The 20,464-nt window shown below is 46.9% G+C and overlaps 2 protein-coding genes across 2 annotated transcripts; one reads left to right on the top strand and one right to left on the bottom strand.

Annotated features, from left to right (window-relative positions):
* The first annotated feature begins 1,730 nt into the window (after nucleotides 1–1,730).
* NOXO1 (NADPH oxidase organizer 1) lies at nucleotides 1,731–7,465 on the top strand. The gene is made up of 8 exons (XM_026086078.1): nucleotides 1,731–1,777; nucleotides 2,240–2,320; nucleotides 2,444–2,519; nucleotides 3,020–3,200; nucleotides 3,725–3,918; nucleotides 4,399–4,512; nucleotides 5,260–5,377; nucleotides 5,664–7,465. The coding sequence occupies exons 1-8, from the start codon at nucleotides 1,757–1,759 to the stop codon at nucleotides 6,313–6,315; spliced, it is 1,437 nt and encodes a 478-aa protein (XP_025941863.1). The 5' UTR covers nucleotides 1,731–1,756; the 3' UTR covers nucleotides 6,316–7,465.
* On the bottom strand, nucleotides 7,453–20,245 carry TBL3 (transducin beta like 3). Its single transcript, XM_026086067.1, has 22 exons — nucleotides 20,172–20,245; nucleotides 19,918–19,969; nucleotides 19,693–19,788; nucleotides 19,344–19,391; nucleotides 18,798–18,939; nucleotides 18,204–18,288; nucleotides 17,549–17,719; nucleotides 17,155–17,230; nucleotides 16,645–16,741; nucleotides 15,960–16,165; nucleotides 15,434–15,575; nucleotides 14,896–14,954; nucleotides 14,269–14,372; nucleotides 13,440–13,590; nucleotides 12,614–12,844; nucleotides 11,761–11,831; nucleotides 10,825–10,981; nucleotides 10,356–10,414; nucleotides 9,753–9,856; nucleotides 8,857–8,928; nucleotides 8,124–8,282; nucleotides 7,453–7,747 (listed from the first exon to the last, which is right to left on the bottom strand). The coding sequence occupies exons 1-22, from the start codon at nucleotides 20,216–20,218 to the stop codon at nucleotides 7,626–7,628; spliced, it is 2,451 nt and encodes an 816-aa protein (XP_025941852.1). The 5' UTR covers nucleotides 20,219–20,245; the 3' UTR covers nucleotides 7,453–7,625.
* Nucleotides 20,246–20,464: the final 219 nt, after the last annotated feature.

Below are 20,464 nucleotides of genomic sequence, written 5' to 3' on the forward strand. Positions count from 1 at the left end.
TAGCTAGCCAGAAGTAATCTGCTTGGCTTCCTRTTGGGATTCTGTTTTTTGTTTTGTTTTGTTTTTTCCACAGGTGACAAATCACCCACACCTGTTGCTGAGGGTTTTAAGAAGCTGTGTGTAATTAGAGCATGAGAGGGAAGAGTTGGGCTTCTTGGTTTGGGCCCTGGCAGTGATGCTGATCGCATTTAGGCTTTCTCAAAAAAAGAGCGTGAAGGAGGATGGAGAAGGAGGTTTGCTCACACACAGATGCCCATCAGCCAGGTCATAACTTGGGACATGGTAAAGGTTCARTTAAAGGCCTGGCTTTCCAGAGCTGTAATTACTGGCCATGCAGTGCCTCAAGGCAGCAAGGTGATAGTTGACTTAAATGAAGCAATTCCATCTCCTTGTTCTCTTTTCCCCCCCGCTGTGCGGAGCCTCTGCGGGCAGCCGTGTCCTCGGGCTCAGGCAGCGCTGCAGGCAGTGCGTGGGCCCTGCAGCCTCGCGCTGGCGCGTTCCAGCCGGCCRGAGGCTATGAGCTTGCGAGGCTGCGACACGTGTGCCGTCGCCTTGTGAGCCGTTCCCGTACTGCCGCATTTCTGGTAGGTCGTGCCTTTGAAGCTGTTCTGGCCGCTGAGATTACCTGCGCTGGGCCCCTGGCTCCTGCTTTCCTTGCCCTGCAGCGATTTCATGCCTCTTGCTTCGTCAGGCCGCGCTGTGGGTTCTCCGTCTCCCACCGCAGAACTTTTATCGGCTTGGGGTTGATACGAAAGCCCCGGATTGATGCAGGGCAGAGAGCACAAATTACTTGGGTCTCTGTGGTATCACAAATCRGAAGCTTTGGGACTTTTTCTGTGACACCCCAGGGGATTTGTTCATCTTTTGCTCAGTCAATGATGGCATCGACACCTCGCGTTTCTTTCTGAGAGTGTGCAAATGTTGACGTAGCTGCCAGAAATCTCTTTAAAGTGAAGTATTTTTTACTAAGCAGATGGAACAAAGCATTAAAGGAAAGAGATTTGTAACAAACCGCTGGCACACACAGAAATCRCATTGATTTGTGGTTTACAGCAAGCCATGGTTACGATTAGTTTTGGGGATCAGTGTGAATAGCAGCCCTGGCTGCTGTGGCTGCAGACAGTGCTGCTAACCGGATGCACAGGGAGCCTCCGTTATCCGCTCGCCTTCGGAGGCAGCCCAGCTCTCTGCTGGTTAAACCGCAGCATTTTTGATGAAGGCACCGTGATGAGGAACCGTTTCTACTGAGAGCGCTCGGGTTCCCCTGCACCCCATGTTTTGCTCGGCTGCACAAACCCTAGTCTGCGCCGCRCCAGCGAGTTCCTCTGCCGCCCGGGGATGGTCAAGTGACCCAGCCTCAGGGAAGGTCACTCTGCTGTTGTTCTGCCTAGGACCAGATAACAAAAGATGCCTGTCCTTTCCCAGCTTTCTGACCTACACCCCCRGCATCTACAGTCAGTGGTAATTGCATCTTAAAAGCAGGAGAGCAAATAAAAGGCATGTGATAGTTTGCCAAATTATGGAATTTCTCCTTGCGCATTTCTGGGTGGAGGAGGAAACGAGGGAGCAATTTTACAGTGGACAGCTTGGGAACGCCTCCTGCTCTCCCTCCTGCTCCAGTCTATTTAGCCTCCAGGAGGCCGTGCCCGGAGCTGCCTCTCCGCAGGACTCCCGTCTGCCCCTGGTGGGAGAGTAGCTGGCATCTGAGAAGATGAACTGCAGCAGGTACCCAGTGGATGTGAAGGCTGTGGGCGTAATGCAATGCCAAAAGCAGAAGGTACTCTAACCTGATTTTTTTTTTTCCTCTCCCCCTAATCATTATTTACAAATTAGGAAACTACAGSGCTTTCTCAGTTACTCTTACGGGGGTATGTTTCTCATTTCTATTGCAGTGCTGGAATTAGGSTGTTATTATCTAGGACAAGAGGTCTTTTAGACCTCTGTTTTTCAGTGGTCAATATCATAAGAAAATGATTGTCTTGGATTCTGCCGTCTTTCTGTGGACAGTTTCTTAAGTTTCTTCTCATTTYGACAATGATCGCTCACCTGCGGCCCTAAAATTAAGGAAATACTTTGTGTAGATCTAATTTAAAATTTTGTTTTTAATGTGACAGTCCTGAAGCCTGAAACCAGAACTAAGCCAAATGCTGATAGCATCTGTTGATAGCAAATGTTGAAAGTGTCTGATACTGAACAGCATGATTAAAAATGCATTTCTTTTCCCTTTTATTTTTTTCAGAACTACATGGTGTTTGTGTCCTGGTCAGATCGAAACAACATTCTCATCTACCGGACATTTCAAGAATTTAAGAGATTCCATGTAAGTGAAGAAATCCCTGAAAACAATATTCGCATCCTAGGGAGGGAGAGAGGGAGGGAGAGAGCTCAGCCCTGTGAACAGGCTTTGAAGCACCATCATTCTCTCTTTCTGTCTCACTTTCAGAAAGATCTGAAGAGAAAATTCCCCATTGAGAGTGGCTCACTGAGGAGATCGGACCGGACTATACCCAAGTTTAAAGGTAAGGAGGCCAAATCTTCCGTGGCCATCAAARACCAACAAACGTGATAAAGCTGTTCAGGGCAGTCATAACTAATGATGTAGATTCAGTCACTGAGTCTGACCTTCTCTGAAGCAGATAAGCAAATAGCTTCTGCGTGTTACATGGTATAACTGGATCATATCAAAGCACTGGGGTCTATTGTTGACTTAAAATAATCTAGACTTTTTTATATATAAATGCACTTGGTAGTACATACAGTTTAAGTATTGGCCCAGGGCACCTTGGAACATTGACTTGTGAACAAAGATAAACTTTAGGTATTCAAAAATTGTATCAGGAGCTATTTAAAATGATAAGAGGGCACAAATATTGATAGCTAYTGTCTTGGCTTCTTACAATTTGGGCCTGTGCGGCGATGGGCGCTAGGCGAGGGCACCACTGTGTGTAGGCGGAAGGTGCTGCTCTCAAGGCACCCAGATCCGTTATCTCATACCRACTTTGCCTTTCTTATTTTAAAGATGCAAATGTGAAGCAGAGAAAGAGYGGGAAGTTGAACAGGTCCTTGGAAAGATTAAAACTGCTGGAAGCTTACTCCCAGGAGCTGCTGAAAATGGATGCTAAGATCTCCCAGAGTGAAGGCGTGATTCAGTTTTTCAAGGCACAAACCCAAGACCTAGATCCTTCCTTTCCTGAAAACAGGTGTGAACACGTGTATTTCTTGTTTGTATATCGCTATTCTGTAACGTGTCTGTTTCACAGATGGATAGAAGAGAAATATCAGTTACATTTGAGTGGTGGGGAAAAGCAGTCTCCCTCTCCTTTTTCTTTTTCTTTGGGAATGTTTGTCATTTTTTAGCACTGAAGTAATTAGGAATGAGGAAAAAGGGAAGTGCTGGCAAATGGGAAGAATGCTGTTAGGTAACTCAGCTTTCTGTAATGACTGTTGCCCTTGTTCCTTGCACCTTTTTCTTTTATTCCGTTTCTCTCTTGATGATCAGTATGCCACACTCAGCATTGTGTTATTTTTTTTATTTCCCTGGCATATTTGGGCAGCAGAGCAGGGATGGTCTGCTGATTGCTTTGAGACCTTTGGGTTTGTCTGATGCCTAAGCTTTTTTTTTTTTTTAAGTCTATTGCATAGACATGATTTTCCCCCAAAAAAACAACAAACCCAACCTTCCATGTGGCTTTTCAGTAAACCAATGTTAAACTTTATTTTTCAGTGTTGTGATCATGCCATCAGAAATTGGAGGGGAAAGGAARAAACAGCCGCAGCAGCACCCCCCCTCTATTACACTCCCACAGGCATCTCAGAGCTACAGATGCATCGAAACCTTTGAAACCAAAGACACGAAAAACAAGACTTTCAAAGTTGCTAAGAAGGAAATTGTTGAAGTGTTAATCAAGGACATGAGCGGTATGTTTAACTGGGATTCTTCAGTTTCAGGGATGGATGGTGTAAGATTTCTAGATTGATTCATAGCTTGGCAAATGGTGTGTTTATAGCAACATTTACAGCATCATTAGTGTTTGTGCGTGTGATGCACTTACCTGGCTTTATCAAGGAGGAAAGAACAAGTGCTGGGGCCTTTCTAGTCAGCAGAGGCAGGAGCCTGAGCCGAGACTTGGGGCCTTATTCCCAGCCCGAGCTGAAAGCTTCTCAGACTTTGCTTTACAGACCCCAACACACTTCCGTGGTGGAAAACACTGGTCTCAAGGGAGCTCTGCCCAAGTGTCAGTATGACATTTGCCAGTTCCTCAAGTGGTTGCAGAACTTCTCTCCTGTCTCCTGTTCATGACTGGGGCAGCCCTTAGCCAGGGTTTATGGTCATTYCTCCTGTGATACTTGTCTACCTCTTACAAGTTTTTACAATCTTCCTTTTGCTGTTTGCTGCAGGGTGGTGGCTAGTGGAAAATGCAGACAAGCAGATAGCCTGGTTCCCAGCCCCATACCTGGAAAAGACTGACATCCACAAGGACATCCAGAATGCCTTGAGCTCGAATGAAGAGGGTAAGGCTACTTAAAACTACTGCGACCCAAACCCTCCCTTGCTGCTCTGAGTTCAGAACTACACTATGTTCCTCTCCCCCCGACCTTTTTTTAAAGGGGGGGGCAGTTCTGCAAAAAAATGCTTTAACCATTGGCTGAAGTCCCTCCCCTGATTTTTTTAGTCATATCTCTGCCACCAACTGTGGGCAGCTGAGCAAATAAATCACTTATGGGAACAGCGTTACTGTGGAGCTCTCTCCTGCACCCTGGGACTGCTGATCTGATCTTTCACAGGGATAGGGCATCTTGTAATAGTTATTTGTGTAACTATTAACTTTATTAACTTAGTAATATCCATTAACAAAAAAAAAATGCATTAACTTATTACCTGTGTAACTAATAGTTACATATGTAGCAGTGTGCTCTGCACACTCACTTTCCCTGTTGCTGAGAGTTACCTGCTTGTTTCCCCTGTCTTGCAGTTCACACTAGCTCACAGGTGCAGCACCGGGACCTTTCTGCCTTGCTGGAGGATGCTCTCCCTCCTAACATCCCCACCTCCGTACTGGGAAGGGAGCTGTGTTCACAGTGGTGACGCTCCCCCGTCAGAGGGCCAGCAYGAAGCCTGAGTTCTTGTCTATAAAAGCCTCCCCAGAGCTCAGGCTGTGCTTGTGCACTCAGCAGATAGGCAGTTCTGGTCTATTTTCCTTYCACACTTTGCCATGATTTTTTTCTTCACAAGGCAGAAATTCCCCCTTCTTTCTCCAGGCAGCTTGTATTTTGCTGTGCGATCCTATGAGTCTCAGAAGGCAGATGAGCTCTCTCTGAACAACGGGGTCATCGTGGAGGTGGTTAGGAAATCYGACGACGGCTGGTGGCTGACCCGGTAAGGAGGCTTTCCTGAAGCTGCCGTTCAGTGCTGCCCGAGAGAGCTGGCTACCTGCTGCAGGTGCTCTTTGCCTGTCCCTCCCCAAGCAGTGGGCAGAGAGGCTCTCACTGAATTACCTGTCCCTGGGCTAGGGACAGTTTCCCCTTCTTTAAGTCCTGTACGCGGCAGCGGGCTGAATCCTCGCCAGCACCCACCACCCTGCGTGCGCTCCTCCCTCCCCCCGAGGCTGAGGCGGGAGAAGGACCCTTCTTTTCAGCATTGCTCTCCCTCCTGCCCCTCTTAGGTACAACGGACGTACCGGCTACATCCCSTCCATGTGCCTCCGGCCCTACAAGAATCCTCACAGCAGGCTGCAGACCATTGTGAGCTGCGGGCTCAACGCCTCCACCCCTAACCTCTCTTCCTCCCTGGGGGCTCTTCAGCCCCTGGACAAGGTGGTGGGAGAGAGTGCAGTGCAGGCTTGCCCTCCCCTTGACCAGACTGAAGAAGGGACTTCTTCGAGAAGCAGATCGAGATCCCTGCCCAGGGCCAGCTCCACTCCAGATTTGGAGACTGATAGCTCGTCTCTCAGCTCAGGGAGCRGGAGCGAGCGGGATGGCAGGCCGGGCTGGAAGCCCGACTTATCAAGGTCTCTGCCTGAAGTCGAGCAGGCCAGGAGCTCTCCCCTGGGGAAGGCCGTGGCAACACACAGCAGCAAATCTCCACACCTCACCCACAAGGACAGGAACGATTCTGGCTTTGTGGAGTCGTCTGCAGCTGATTTAAGTTACTCCCTCGCTGACTCAGACTTGGCTGCCTGCGTCCCCAAGGTGCCCGTGCGCCCCTCAGCCCATGAGATCCTCCAGAGGTGCAGCACCCTCACCAAGCGAGCCATGCAGCAGTCAGCCTCCCAGCCGGCCCTCCTGGCCCTGCACACGCTCCAGAGCGTGCAGTAGCCTGCCTGCGCCTCGGAGGGGCCCAGACGCTGCCCAGGCCAGCGCCGCGGCTGAAACGAAACGCCAGGTACTTTCCTCGCCGCAGCTGCAGGCAGCTGGCACGAGGAGGGTCAGTGCTGGGGACTGTTGCTTTTCAAGGACGCGGTGTTTAACTCCTGACGGAACAGAACACATTCGTGAATGTTACTCAACCAGGTTATGCTTACTCATTCTGCAGCTTGCAGGGGAAGGCCAGGGAGTGCGGAAGGGCTCTCGGACCTGTGACTGGTCCGGATCTGCTGAAGGGCTGTCAGAACAAACTACACAGGGGCTAGAAACTTCTTCTTTGACCTTTCCCTACAGAGATGTCTGTGCAGGCACAGAAGGAAAAACAGTTACAGTATAGTTTGTTTCCTTACGGGATAAGTTTTCTGGTCATGTTAATGAATAAAACCCCCTTGAAAGGGGGTTCTGATATTTACTGAAATTTATAGTAACTCCTACCCCTAAGCCCATTTGCTAAAACAATTAGAAAAATAGAAAAATCTAAGACTTCTATATAGATTCTGATCTTCTGATTTTAGTTAATCTTCCAGGTATCTGTGAACTTTTCTGAAACAAGCATTTTGTGCATTGTTTTTGTATTTTTCTAGATTACATACATTTCTGTCTCTGAAATAAAAAAAGAAAACACATGTAAACATGGAGGGGGACTGTTTGGTTTTTTTTTTTACACTTGAGCACAATTTTAATTCCCAAACTAAGAAATTTATCTCCCTCCCAGGTGCTAACCTTCCTGGGCAGGGTGAGAGACCTGCTTTGGGCCAGAGTACATTTTGCCCAAGCAAAAAAACTTGTCAATGCTTAGACACAAAACTAATCCATACACGCTCCCGAGCTGGGCTTTGGGACGTGATACAACACTGCCAGTAGTGTGCAGGGCTCCCACCTTATTACAGTGGACTGAAAGACTCAAAGAAAGGCTTGTTCAGAGCCAGGTTCTACCTTTTCTCCAAGCTAACCACTGTTTTCCTGGCTCCTCCTGCAAGGTGCAGGATGCTGTATAGGAAGACAGACATCAAAATTCAGGGTGTTAAAATATAATGGGAAACCACAGCTTGAACAAAGGACTGACACCCCCCCCTCCCCATATTAAACCCCAAAGAGTCCGTAAAGAGATACTGGATTATTTGAATCTTTAAAACAAACTTAAAAAAAAATTATAAAAAATACAAATATTCCAGTTGTCATGCATGGTGGGAGAGCTGGCCAAGGCAGGCCTCAGGTGGTTCAACTCTCCCCTCAGGAGAGGGCAACTGGTAGGAGAAGGGTCATAAAGTCACATCTTCCACATCTTCCTCCTGGGATGCATCAGCCAGTCTCATGTTTTGCCACATGAAGTCAATGAACATGGAGGCCTGTAGTAATCGGCTCAGTCTCTGGAAATGGCGCTCTGCAGAGAAAGAAAACTAACGGTTGACACCACGGAAGGGGATGTTCACCACGTGAAGGGGGTGCAAAATTCTTCTGTTCAGACCAAGGCAAACTGGGAATATCCACAACATAGGAGAAGACCTCAGTCTCACAGACCGTGAAAAACTATTTGTCAGTGTTAGTAAAGCAGCCAGGAAGTGCTAATAATCACGTAGCGCCAGGATCAAGATAACAGAACTCACAGCGGTGTCAGAGCTCAAAGGAGCAGAGGGCAGCTGAGATCACGTACAACGAAGCACTAGGCACTTCATCACAGGCACCACCAGCTCTGAGCCCCCAGCAGAGCCAACAGGCTGCCCCACCACCGACCTGAACGCTCCCCCAGCGTGACTCACCGGTGTAAGGCAGCAGGGACTCCACAGCAGTTTTAATGCCCGAGTACTGCAGGAGGCAATCTGGYGTTTCGTGCTTTAGGAGGGTTTCAATGACAGCTTGGGCCTCGTGGCAGTTCCGAGAGTTTGTATTCCACGTCACCAAGAACTTTAACACTGCCTCTAGGGAGGAAGGAGGCAGTTGGTACACACTAGCTGTGCCGAGGGCGCTGGCACATTGCAGGGGAGGCCAGGTTGGAAAGCACTTCTCCTGTCTTAGGGAGCAGTTCAGCTCCCACGCAACATGACTAACGAGCCTGGAGAGGTCAAAGAGCTATATGGAGAGCCCTCTCGTGAGCTGTCACAGGGATGTCCTAAACAAGGGGGTGGTAAGGTAGGGCAAGGCCCTTTGGGCAGACGTGACTGCAGGAAAGCAGATTTTGGGGTGTGGCAGGTAYGACTTGGTGATTAGCTCAGTGCACTTGTCTCCCACTGCAGGACAGTCTCAGATGATGCAGTAAGAGCGCCAAGGGACRTGACCACCACAGAGGCTGATGAACTCAAACAAGCCCATAGCAGTTTCTGGGGCTTGTCATGAGTAGCACCATAACAAAGAAGATGGCCCTGGGCAGCAGTCCTGCTCAATGGTGGTGGGAGCTCACTGGTGAAAGACAAGTCTAGGGAGACTGTTAATTTTGGTTGAGAAAACAAGCCCCTCACTGAAAGGTTTTAGCATACAAATCATGTTGCARCAAACCTTTTTGATCCTTCCGCAGCCGAAGGATGTTCTCTTCCAAGCGCTTTCTCCCATCGATTTCCTTGAGGATGGCTGCAAAAGAGAGAAATGAAGAGGCAGGGAAAGAAAAAGAATTTCAGTTCAAGAGCAAGATCCATGCCCTCCTTCTGCACAGAGGATCCGGTAGGAAATAGCACGCAGTCCTGTCACAAGAGCCTGTGGACACAGAGAGAGGCCAACGCACTTCAGATACACAGGCACCTTCCCTTCTGGCTGTTCTAAACCCGCAAGCGCTTCAGTACGTGATCTGAACATCCCTCTGTCGGCACAGGCTTTCTCAGGCATAAGAGTGGCTCCCGACGTGCTGTTTAATCTGTCTGACCATGCACCAGAGGAGAGACAAAACTCCTGCCAGCTCACTGCATCTCTACRCAGAGCCTAGCTTGGGAGGAGCTAAAGCCACCACCCTGATACCCAGTGCTGCTGAGAGCCCTTCACACAGCAGCTGATTTTTTAAACGAGCCCCCGACTCCAGGCAAAGAGAGTCAAATAACAAGTAAACTTCTGTATAAATTCTGGGTGCAGGTTGCTACCCTGGGAATGAAAGCTGGCTTGACTGGTAACGCGAGACGAGACTTAGTGCTCCTCAGCAGTCAGCCGCGTCTGTCACACTCRGAGGAACAGTGACATCTGATGTCCCTGCTGTGATGGATTCCTTCTGAAACRCACCCATGGTCTGAGAGCAGGGAGACTGTTTGTTATCAGGAGCACTAAGCATGGTTAGGAAGTGGGAGTGATATGAGAAAGGGAAAACAAAAGTTCTCAGACAGTTAGGCTTTGTAGTCTTCACCTACCTGGAAGAGATGTTCTGAAAGGCGAGAGGCAGAAAACGCCTTCAGMGCTCAACATGGACTCACCTTTGACCACCATCAACACCGTGTGTGGACGATCCAGAGAGATTGCCAATCCTAAAGCTTTGAGATATCTTTTCTCATGAAGCAGGTTAGAAAGCTCTTGTTCTCTGGAAAACAATTAGGGTCAAGAAAATGTCAGAAGAATATTTGGTTGGTGGAATAAAATGCTTTGCAGAAAGAAGATTTGGCAATAAAAACGTGAGGATGTTTAATGCCAGGAAGTTAATACCACTTTCCAATAAACACTTCAGTGCCCTCATTGTGTAGATAATTACCCTGGCACGTTCAAGGACTCCCTGAGCTATTCAGCGCTGGCTGATGCAGGAGAAAATGAATGATAATAGATTTCAGCAGTTTGACTTGGCTTATCTCAGCAGTACATAAACATGAAACTAATTATTGTCAAGCTGACAGTATTGCAGCAAGTCTTTACAGTAACTAAAGATAAACTACAAGGTAGACGAAAAGACTACTGCAATTTGACACCATTGAAATAGCTAAATGACAGAATCCATAGATTAGAAGGAACTGGATGACTAAGTGTGGACAGTCTCTCTGGGCAGAATTTGCCTTTTCACAGCCCGCCACTATACAGGATCAACTTACTTCATAATCTGCTCTTCCTGTTTAGCTTGTGCCTCTTCCTGTTCAATTTCAGTGACATCCTTTAACAAACCAGAATACAATCACATCAAATCTTGCTTTAATACAGATGAATTTTTGTTTAGCCATCAAATGATTAGAAGATTAGTTTTTGTAGAAAGATCTTCAGGTCAAATAATTGCTGAATCTATCAACTCACAACTTCCTTCCCAATGACCTTTAGAACACCAGTGCCTGGGCAGGCTGCTAAGGCCCGTCTGCTGTTTTGTTTACGACATTGTCCGGGTGTGGCCAAAAAAAGAATAGTAGAAATCAAGATACGCCTTACTGACCCAATTTCAAAGTGCAGGAAATGAGGGGAGTGCACGTGTCATGCTGGAACAGGGTTAGGGACAAACCACTGGGATCCTGATCTCTGCAYTGCATTCTGATTACTAACTGAGAGAGGAAGCAGAAAGACTCCGTACTSTACCTTCCACAGCGTGATGCAGGAGTCACTGGACGCTGTCACAACCATGTCATCTTGCTTGTTAGAGTGAAGACCCCAGATTTTATCTTCATGACCATCTAATGTTTTCACACACTCATTTGTTTTAATTGTCCAGAGTTTTAAGAGACCATCAGAACCACTTTCGGAAGACAAAAAAAACAGAATTAACTCAGAGRATCGCTAGATAGACCCATCCTTGCTCTGCTCTGCCTCCAGTACTGGATAAACACTTCTCATTCCATCGCCTTCCAAACAGGAGCAAAATTAACCACGAAAGTCAAGAGAGCTTAAGAAACTCAAGCCATGTAGCTCTGTAGGCAGGGCCCAGCTTTAGAGGCTCTCCAACAGCAGAAAAAGGCACTATCTTATTAAAATTCACTCCAAACAAGATACACTTCCTTCCCAGTGTTACTAAGATTTCCTCAAGTGATTCCTTCTTGGAAAACCCTATTACTTACATATCACCATAAGCTCCGATATTCCAGTCTCTCCTATTTCAGCTTTTCTATAACGAAAGGCAGCACAGAGGACAAACTGAGGCCCAGAAAAGCTACATTATTTCCTGCTTCTAGCTAGAGGACCAACCCTTTGCAGGTACCAATTCCAATTCTTTAACGCTTGCTGCTTTTCCCTTGCCAAAGGCAGTAGGGTGAGATGCACCCTTAGCTCTGCCTAGCTACAGTATATGTCACTGGCTCAGCAATGTCAGTGGAGGTAACTAGAATCCGCAGCATAACTGGAGAACTAGAGGAAGATAAGTTAGTCTGTGCAAGAAGCTTAGCAGAGACATGGGATTTTCCTATCAGATTTTCTAAAATGAAATCCATTGCTCAAGACTCTGCTCTCTTGTTGCTTACATCATCTAAGTGATTTCCTTTCTGATTAGTTTTAACATCTTTCTTTAGCGTACTGACTTACCTGCTAAGCAGCTGTGTCCCCCGGCTTACAAAAATGAYCTTCAGTACAGAGGCATCATGACCTTCAAAAGTCTGGAAAATGGGAAGTTCAAAAGAGTTGTTGCCAGGCTTTTCGAAGACAGCCCTCTCTAAGGGGATGAAATGTACTCCCACAGCCCTAATAGGTAACTTCCAATAAGCAGCCTCTGTTCTTGGGACTTTCTSTTACTGTAGGTTGAAAGGGCAGCAGAAAATGCCTTGTCCACATACCATTTTTTCAAAAGACCCATTTGCTTAAACTTGCTGCACAAGGTCAAATTGCAAGTGGTCTGAACAGCGAGACCAGCTGCCTAAGTCATCTTCTAAAAGGTTGATTCCCCTGACGCTGAATGAAGCACGCACTCAGAGGCACGTGAGGCAACACTGCTGGGCAGAACGTGGCACAGAATAAGCAACTGCCTTCTCATTGCCTTAGCAAGATGCTGTGAGACTGCACAGATAATTCTTCTGTGAAGACTGAGCATCGAATAAACTGTGTTTTTCCTTCATGGCTACAGCTGTGCCAGGGAGAGCCAACCTTTCCAAAGCTGGAATATGCTTTTCCCCTACAATCAACCATGTTGCTCTTCAGTYAGCTAGAGAAGAAAGATCACTTAGGCATTGGGCAAATGCTTTTGTCTTGGAGCTTTCCAGGCAGCTCATGCATCCAAGATCCTGGAGAACAAGGCTATGCCTGGATGGCTATCCYTTCAGCATGACCACATGGCTCTATTTCATCTGCACTAACCAGCATATACCTTTCTGAAGCTGCCTTAATCAATCCTCATTTTATGCCAGGTTTTCCTAGAGCAAGGAGCAGCGTGAGTTCTCATTACCTTCAAACAGCTGAAGTCCTGAAGACCCCAAAGCTTCAGTGTCCCATCTGCTGAGGAGGTGGCCAAGATCTGATCCACTGGGGAAAACTGCACACACCAGATTCCACGCTTATGTCCAGTGAAGACACCCAACAAAGAGCAATCAGAACAGGACCACAGCTTGGCCAGCCGATCCTGTGAGCCTGTGGCAATGAGCTTGTCATTCGGAGAAACTGCCACGCTGTTTATATCCTGGAAAAGTCATACGAGTACAGAGTACAAAGCAGCTTAGGTCTTTCTGTTGTTATTGAGCATTAGTAAATTCAGTGTACAAAACAGGAGAGAAGGATTTAAGTGCCACTGTTTGCTCAGCTATCCTGACATCCTCAAATTGCTGGGCTTTTACCTGTTTTGGAGCTAACTCATGGGACGGCTCATTCCTGTTAAACTAGGAAACAGACACACTGCCAACCATATGATCGCCTCAGCATTAAAAAAAAAGTCTTAACCAGGCTTGTTTTACTTTTAAGAGGAAGAGAAAGCCTGCAGCCCACTGAGTGCAAGTGTGCACAGAGGAGAGAATTGTGAGGATCACAGAGGATAGCTGAAAAATGAAAACAAAAGACAGACAAACAAGTAGCTTCAGCTGGAATTCCCTGGTCTTCACCTTACAGGTCAGCCCCCAGTTTCCTTCCCTGAAGTGTCAGGGTTTTTCCATCACCCCCACTAYTGTCTATCTCAACCAATCCTGAACTTCACTTGCACACTCCATGCTAACATTGCACACCCAGATTTACTAGAGATATTTCTATAGAAAAGTACATTTTCACATCTGGTGGAGCTCTACCTTGTCATGACCTCTCTCAGTCACTTGGGCATGAAGAGTTTCCGGACTGGAGATCAAGGCTGCTTTTGCTTTGGAAGTGAGGGATGCTGGGATATTCCAGACCTTGATTGTGCAGTCCTGGCTGCTGGTCACTACAAAGCTTTCTTTCAGTCTGGAAAATAAAAGTATAAGGAAAAGAAGTGTCAAGTGTAAGGAAGCAAAACAGTGGCTTCATCCATGGAGAAAAAGGGCCTTCTCTTCCTTCCCCTACCAGAACCTACACACGTTCGGTCACCCTGCTGGGATGTTAAACAGAGCACTCAAATGATTTTTCAAGCTCTCTTTCATTTTCCTGAAGCTCTTGTGATAGCCTCCAGCAATTCAGACATCAGTCAAGCGCACTGCTAGCTCTCTTCAGTTACATGCTCAGGTATACTGCAGCTCTTGAATAGGCAAGTTGGGCTTCAAAACTGCTGGGCAGCTTGAAGAAAGGAGAAGAGCTGACCAACAGACATGATATTCAAACAAGCACCTTCACATACACATTCTCTCYGTTCCCCCTCCCCTTTCTCTCCAATTCACTTGGGCTTTACCCATCGACTTATCCAGCTCCTGCTGTTCCTGAAGACAAACAGAAGTTATACTGACAGAGAAGTGCAAGGTCAACAATTTATGGACAATGTATGTCCAAAAAAATTTCCTTCAAACTCAAAGCACCATGACAAGCTGGCACCAGGAGCGATGAACAGCAYGGTTCAGAGGCAGGCATTCACCAAAACATTCATCCTGAGGATCAGCAGAGCAGGCACGACTCATGCTTGCAAAGGTARCTCTGTCCAATCTTTATTACCTTGAGCAAGAGACAGCGCCCACCCCATGCGCGTGACCCAAGCCCTGGGCTACACAGATCACTTTTCTGTCTTTGTTCATCCGCCAGACTCGAAGGCTTTTATCCTGTAGTGGGAGAAGAGAAACTGCTGTGCTCTTCTGACAAGTGATCAGTCTCATGCATTTACCACATCCGCGAGCCTGGCTATTCACTGTTTTTTTAAGCCAGAACCTATGTCTGCATTCATCAGAGCATCTGAGGGCAGAAATGGCCAAGCAGGTTGCACTGCAGCTTGGAGGTTTACTTCTGAGTATATTGGGCCAGCTGGCACCTTTTCTTCCAGTACTTTATCTTGTCCACAGCTCCCCATCAATCTCTCACTAATGACATCTCTGAACTCCCATGCAGGAGCAAGAAATGCTTGGAGAATGAGGCACTTCCTTTCAGGCTATTAAAGTACAACCAATCATTTCCCAAGGGATAATGTTAAGGATAGTGGAAGAACCTTTTATCTTTGGGGGCRTAACAGATAGGAATTTCCACCTGAACAAAAGCCCTTTCTGGATCACCAAAGACGAATAAGAAAACTACCCATAAAGACCACTAGAAATAAAAAGTTTCATTCAATGAAGGAAAAAGCGTCTATACCTTAGCACAGCTTACAAACATCAGGCCTTTTCTGAAGACATCCAAGGCAAGAATCGTTTCTAAACAGATGAAGAAGAAACAGCTGAATATAAAGCAATAGCGTAATCGGACAACAGAAACGCATGATTAACACGGAGTCTGCTGCTTACTGACTGGGGCACAGAGCTCTGAGAGACTTTGGAACATATCTGCATGCATTACAAAGTGACTGGCTGTTTATGGCATTGGTGTGAATGTGTCACCTGTAGCCACAAAACAGCCTTCAGAGCTAAGGCTCACCTACCCACATCTTTAATTTAAATGGATCTCTGCTAGTAAAAGGAACTGAACTGACAGACCTGGAAAAGGAAAGCTAGTGTTTGCAAAATCAGGACAGCATGATTATATGCTTTCTCCGTACCACTGCAAAAAACTGTTGTGATGCTGTTCCAGAGAACTCAGGGACTCCAGTCTCCATGTAACAGTTGTCAGAGAGAAGCTAGATACAGAAACACCTTCACATCTCCCTCCCACCCACAGCAGAGCTGCCCACACACACCTGTGTGGCCATAGAGGATCTGACAGTGTGATGTTGCTAGTTCAAACACCTTCAGCTGAGGGCTGTTGGTAGCCACAACAATGTGAGAATCAGCAGGCCCAAGGAACTTCACATCCAGAACCTCATCGTTGTAACCTGCAAACTGAGGATGTTGGAACAGTTTAACAGGGAGAAGTCAGCTGGTTAGAGAAAGTACCAAATGTCACCATGCTCAATGAGGCTGCATCACTGTGACCTTTTGTTTGATACTGCACAAAAAAGTTTTATTAGACATAAGCTGGAGCACAGAAGGACYAGGCTAGGTCTATTCTGCGCTTTTCTTTTGCCTATGTTTGCTTCTGTACAATATTCCTTCAAACAACCCCACCAGTGAAGCTGGCTTTACGGCTTGTAAACATATATGGGAAGAAACAGATCAAGGACAGGTAGGAGAAGAGGGAAGCCCTGGACAAAGCTGTCACCAGAAACAGAGCTGATCCTAAAATGTGGATAAAGGAACAGGAAAAGGTAGACTGAAGATTGTTACCTGCTTCCTGAGCTGGAGAGTTTGAGCATCATATAAAACAATGTTGTGCTCCATGGACACTGTGACAACCTCATTCCTCCCAGGCACAAGCATGCAGTGGGTGAGACTGCGCTCGCTGGCCTCCTCCTCGGATTCCACAGGCTCAAAGGGCGCAGSCTGGGTAAATACGCAGGCAGCAGTGGCAACTTCCCAGATTTTCAGGATGCCTAACACAAATGATGATATAAATTATCAATTGGAGCCACTGTTTTTGACAATGATCATCCAAGTAATATCACAACAAACCCTGGCCTCATCTACTGAAGAAAAGCTACACAGCTTTAAGGCAAGACAGTTAACTGGTCCAATTACAGTGGTGTGAAGGGTCACAAGGATTTTCTTCTTTGGTCTAAATCAAACTTTTCTGTTCAATTTAAGTCAATCACAGCACAAACAGCATGTCCAGCTGCAAACTGTGACAAAACATACATAGCTAAATCAAGACTACACAGCGTGCCTGAGCAATCTCTTCATCCACTACTGTCAGAGGAACTCAGGAGAAGGCTCTGCTCTATGGCCCTCAAGAGTTCAGACCAAGGCTTCTGCCGCACAAAGAACACACATCCCAGCAGTAATGGCAACGCAGGCCTAAAGCATGGTCCTTCTTCAGTCTCTAAATTGGGCAAGGACATGGCACAACACCCACCTTTGCTGCCAGCTGTGAGAAAGTGCAACCCTTGGTTCTTCACACCCAGCTGAGAGAACTCTCCTTTTTCAGGTAACAGAACAGCAGCTTCCACGCTCTGCAAAAGAATTGGCCAAGCTCTGGCTGAGACTTGAGGGACTGGAGTCCTGTTTCAACAGGCGCACACACAACATACTCCACTGCCCCGGATGGCATGGCTATGTAGGAAAGGCAGGCAGATACAACACAAGAACAAAGTTTTCTCATGACTGTCCTTCCTTCCGTCTCCAGCACTGGGAAAGCAAAGGCAGTGGCAGCACGTATTTTCTCATGCTCCCCAGAAACAACTCCGCTAAGCAAGGAGAGAATGAAAATAAACAGCTTTGGACCAGAGTTTAATGACTTCTGTGAAGTACAAGGGAGACTCTAAGCCTCATTTCACAATATATAGAAACTTAAAGAGAAGCTCATGAGAAGAGTGACCTAGAAACTACAAAGGATCTCAAAGGAATAAATGAAATGTGATTTCACCTCGTAGACAGGGATGGTTCGTTTAGTTTCTCCGGTTTTCAGGTTCCACACCATACAGATTTTATCACGGCCAGAACTGCAAGTTAAAAGAGTTTCAATGTTAAAACCATTCACCTCAGGCTCTGAGTGCAATTTTGAAAGGAGTTCAACACCCTTCTGAAGAGGCCCATAACAAAAGAAGACACCAGCCTTCCACGTGGTGGCGTAGTACTGTCACCAGAAACACAAGTGCTGAGACCCCAGTCACTTGCTTATACTGACATGCTGGGATTGAGCACCTTCAGCAATCTTTCCCCTCAAAGGACAAACTTCCCAAGACATCCCAGAAATGTCCTGTCTCTGGCAGGAGGCAGGGTGAATGGGACAGAAAAGCAAAGCCTCTACAAGTTTTTACCTGATGAGTGTATTTCTATCTGCAGCAAAAGCCAGGGAGGTGACAGCACTGAAATGGCCACTCAACACAGCAACACACTTGCTGGACTTCAGGTCCCAGATTCGGATTTTGTAGTCCATTGAGGAGGAGAAAAGTTGCAGACRTGAAATATCAGGGTGGAACTCAACAAGGCTAGACAGAGAGAGACAAAGAGGGATTTGAATAGGGTAGGAATAAGCTATCTGGCATCCCCTCAGCTTTAGCCCAATATTTAAATATATATTCTACACATAGAATGTGACAGATCAATCGACCCAAATTTATACTAGGACTCCCTTTGTAAGACTTCATTTATTCCTCTTCCACCCACCAGGGAAACTTCCAACTCTTCTTTGCTAGTCTTACACTTTCTTGAAGTACATCAGTTACCAAGCACAGATATTCTACTTGGATCCCAAGAAACTTCTTGATCAAATTGTTTCCTCTCTAAGCTAAAGTCAGTTTTAGCCCTGCTCCTTTGCCTCAAAAAGCAGGAAACAGGAGAGCCTGGGACATGCTCTGAATGGTGCTTTACATTCCATTAACTCAAGACATCCACATCAGTCCTAGCGTTCAGGCATCACACTAACAAACACCAGCAGAATGGAAATGACTGATAAATATGACTTGTCCTTACTGTACAACTCCTGAAGATCCTTTTAGGTTGTGTGTGCAGTACTGTTTGATCATATCCCAGATCTTAATGGTGCTGTCACAGCCACCTTGGAAAAGAAGGGTATAAAAGAATGAGCTATGAAAAGGAGAAACACAAATCGCCCAACATATCAGCAATTGCAAAATTTCACAGATTACAAAAGCAGCAGAGAGCAAAATGAAACCAGCAACAACCATCAACACCAAGAGGAGCTCAAGGACTACTTTACGCTTTCAGAGCAATGAGCAAAACCTGACTGCTCACAGCAAGAAACTGAAGCACAGTTAAGTTACATGTCCTGCCTGCCCTCCTCCATCTCCAAAGAGTCCCAGTTCTACACTGGGATAACTGGGCCACACTGCTTTGTAGATTCCTTATACTTATTCACATTTAATTAAGTAATATATCTTAGGCAGAACATTGTAAGCATCCTCGTTAAAAGAGAGATCTTGATAGACTACCTAGGCAAAATCTCTTCTGATTTTGTCTGAATTCAAGAGATCACTAAATCACACTGTGTCAAGCTGGGCTAAATTATTCAAATTATGCAAAAGTGACAATGAAATAGGACCACACCTGTGGCTAACAACGTTGAAGTGGAGTCAAAGGCCATGCTAGCTATTGGTGCTACATGCACTGCTTTCCACGTGCGAACACACTTGTTCTCTCGCCAGTTCCACTGCTTCAGCAACAGGGCTCGGCTTCCTGTCACAAGGATCTATCCAAAAGCAACACAAAGGAAGATTAACTATTAAGTAGATTATCTGCAGCACATCAGCATGCACATGGATACATGAAAGGAGCCAGAAATAATGCTGGACATAAACGCAACATCAACTAATGCACTCTCTACACATACACACAAAATAGATTAAATTGCACTTCTGTCCCTGGATCAGTCCCTTATCTTCAGTTGTAAATAAATGTAAAGGTAGGGATCATTGCCATGTCTGATTTCAACCCGGACTGGAAGTCAGATGGAAGCACCTGATGATACTATACAGAGATCTCTGGAAACGGACAGTGCTTTCAGACACTCGCAGGCAGACAGTGCTCACCAGCTTTACCAGGAGGCCTGACAGAGCAGTAAAAAGAAAAACAAACCGCAAAGCAAATACATACCTCATCATCAGGGCTAAGAACAAAGGAAGTAATATCCTCTTGATCATCCTATAAAATTGGAAGGAAAAGACAGTTAAATCCTCTGTGCGATGCTTCTGAGGGTTCTCAGAACTACATGCATGTTTTCTGCATGCTTCCATCGACACCGAGCACATCTAACAGCTCTCCAGTAGTGCTTACAGAGAACCCCAATAACATAACTGTCTGGATTCAGATACATTTCTCATCTTCCCATCTAATTTTCACTCAAGGGCTTCAGAAGAACAGCTGACAATAAAGGTAAAATACCCTTGGAGGCTTCAAAAACATCCAACAGTTTCCAAAGTCATCATACATTGGAACTTCTCACCTGTTCGAGGCTGTGAAGAAGAGCCCCCGTTTCTATATCAATTATATTCAGCTTGATCCCGCAGGGGCAAAACATGAATTTTCCATCTCGGTTTACCTGAAGGGAAGAGAAGGGAAACCAAAAGCATTTACAGAACCAGAGAGATGACATGTTTTTGAACAGGCACATCGCTGTTTTAGCTTTCCTCTCTCAAGACTTCGATAGAAGGAAAGTCTCTCTTCCTACCTGAACTCGTCCTCCTTTGTAGAAAGGCTCCATTTTCCGCGATACAGCATAGCTGAAAGGAAAAACAAGCAACGCGCCGCGACAGGTCAGATGAAGCCGCTCCCGCACGCCAAACCCGCCGGCTGGGGAAGGGGCCGCCGGCCGCCCCGGGCCCCGCGGCGGGCTCCTCGCCCCAGCCCCGGGTGATCCGCCTCCCCCCCAGCCCCGGGAGGCTCCCGCCGCCCCGGGAGGGTCCGTCTCCCCCCCGCCCTCACTTGCTCTTGAAGCGCACGGTGCTGCTGGCAGCCCCGGCCGCCGCCATGTTCCTCGCCTCGCGTGCTGGCCGCTTCCGGCGCTCCCCGTTGCCATGGAGAAGGGCGGAACTTCCGGCGCTCGCAAGTGACGCGCGAGGCCACGCGRGGGACGGGAGGCGGCCGCCATCTTTGGCGCGGCCCCGTGCCCGTCCCGCCGCCCCGCTCCCGGCCCAGCTGTAGAGCTGATGCGCAAGTGCCACTTGGAACAGCAGCAGYTCTCAATACACCGTTTCTCAGTGCTTTAAAGCAAGCAG

The sequence above is a fragment of the Apteryx rowi genome, unplaced genomic scaffold, assembly GCF_003343035.1.
Source record: "Apteryx rowi isolate R43461 unplaced genomic scaffold, aptRow1 scaffold_119, whole genome shotgun sequence".
Lineage (NCBI taxonomy): Eukaryota > Metazoa > Chordata > Aves > Apterygiformes > Apterygidae > Apteryx > Apteryx rowi.